At 68.3% G+C, this 709-nt stretch overlaps 2 protein-coding genes across 4 annotated transcripts in view; one reads left to right on the forward strand and one right to left on the reverse strand.

Annotated features, from left to right (window-relative positions):
* The window catches only part of SPSB3 (splA/ryanodine receptor domain and SOCS box containing 3), a 6,021-nt gene extending 5,833 nt beyond the window's left edge, over positions 1-188 (reverse strand). The window contains exon 1 of the mRNA XM_021718704.1: positions 67-188. Coding sequence (XP_021574379.1) covers positions 67-171 — 105 coding nt within the window. The 5' untranslated portion in view covers positions 172-188. The remainder of the gene's footprint in view (positions 1-66) is intronic.
* A 346-nt stretch (positions 189-534) lies between these two features.
* The window catches only part of NUBP2 (nucleotide binding protein 2), a 5,285-nt gene continuing 5,110 nt past the window's right edge, over positions 535-709 (forward strand). For 2 of the 3 annotated variants that reach the window (XM_008070314.1, XM_008070315.1), the window contains exon 1: positions 535-624. In XM_008070314.1, coding sequence (XP_008068505.1) covers positions 609-624 — 16 coding nt within the window. In that variant the 5' untranslated portion in view covers positions 535-608. Of the gene's footprint in view, positions 629-709 lie in introns of all 3 variants that reach the window. The other variant, XM_021718706.1, reaches the window with a different exon arrangement.

A 709-nucleotide genomic window follows, 5' to 3' on the forward strand; every position in this document is an offset into this window, starting at 1 on the left:
CCTCCCGGGTCGGCGAGGTCCGGCCGAGGCCAAGGAGGCGCGGACGCCGGCCCCGCCGCCGCTCACCTGCAGCTGCTCCGCCGCCGCTACCGCAGCTTTCCGTCGGGCCAGCCGTGACCTACTTTCCGCTCCGGCGCGAGACGTAAACAATCCCCGCCCCCCACGACACATTGGCTGCGGCGGCGGGAGGCGGGCGCGCCAGGCTCGCGCCTTCGGGAGGGGAGCGGGTCTCCCGAGAGAAAGCTGTTGCTGAGAGGCGGCAGGACCTGTCGATCCTGATCCAACGATCCCATTGGCCCCATATCAAGCAGCTGGAGACAAAGCTCGAGCGCCCATTGGACGCAGGACGCGCTTGGAGGCTGTCCCACATTCGAACGTTGATACGGAAGTACGACTGTCTGCGTTAAATCGTCTGCGCCGGAAGCTGCGGGTCCCACTCGGGAACGCCTCTGGCGATCTGATTGGTTGAGGCAGCAAGACTAGGCCTATCAAGAGGAGCCAGGGGCGGGCTCACACTGCCCATTGGCTGGAAGGTTCTTCGCTCTGACTGGGAGCTGGCGGTCGCGGGAGAAAGCGGAGCAGAGTCGCGAGTTCCTGTCAGCGGCGGGATGGAGGCGGCTGCGGGTGAGTGCGGACCGGCGGCGCCGGGCCCCACGTGCGGCTTCCCTCGACGCCCCGCCGCGGTCTGCCTCTTCCGGGGGCGGTCTCG

Source organism: Carlito syrichta, unplaced genomic scaffold (genome assembly GCF_000164805.1).
Source record: "Carlito syrichta isolate Samal-C Ts95f unplaced genomic scaffold, Tarsius_syrichta-2.0.1 Scaffold313344, whole genome shotgun sequence".
NCBI classification, from domain to species: Eukaryota; Metazoa; Chordata; class Mammalia; order Primates; family Tarsiidae; genus Carlito; species Carlito syrichta.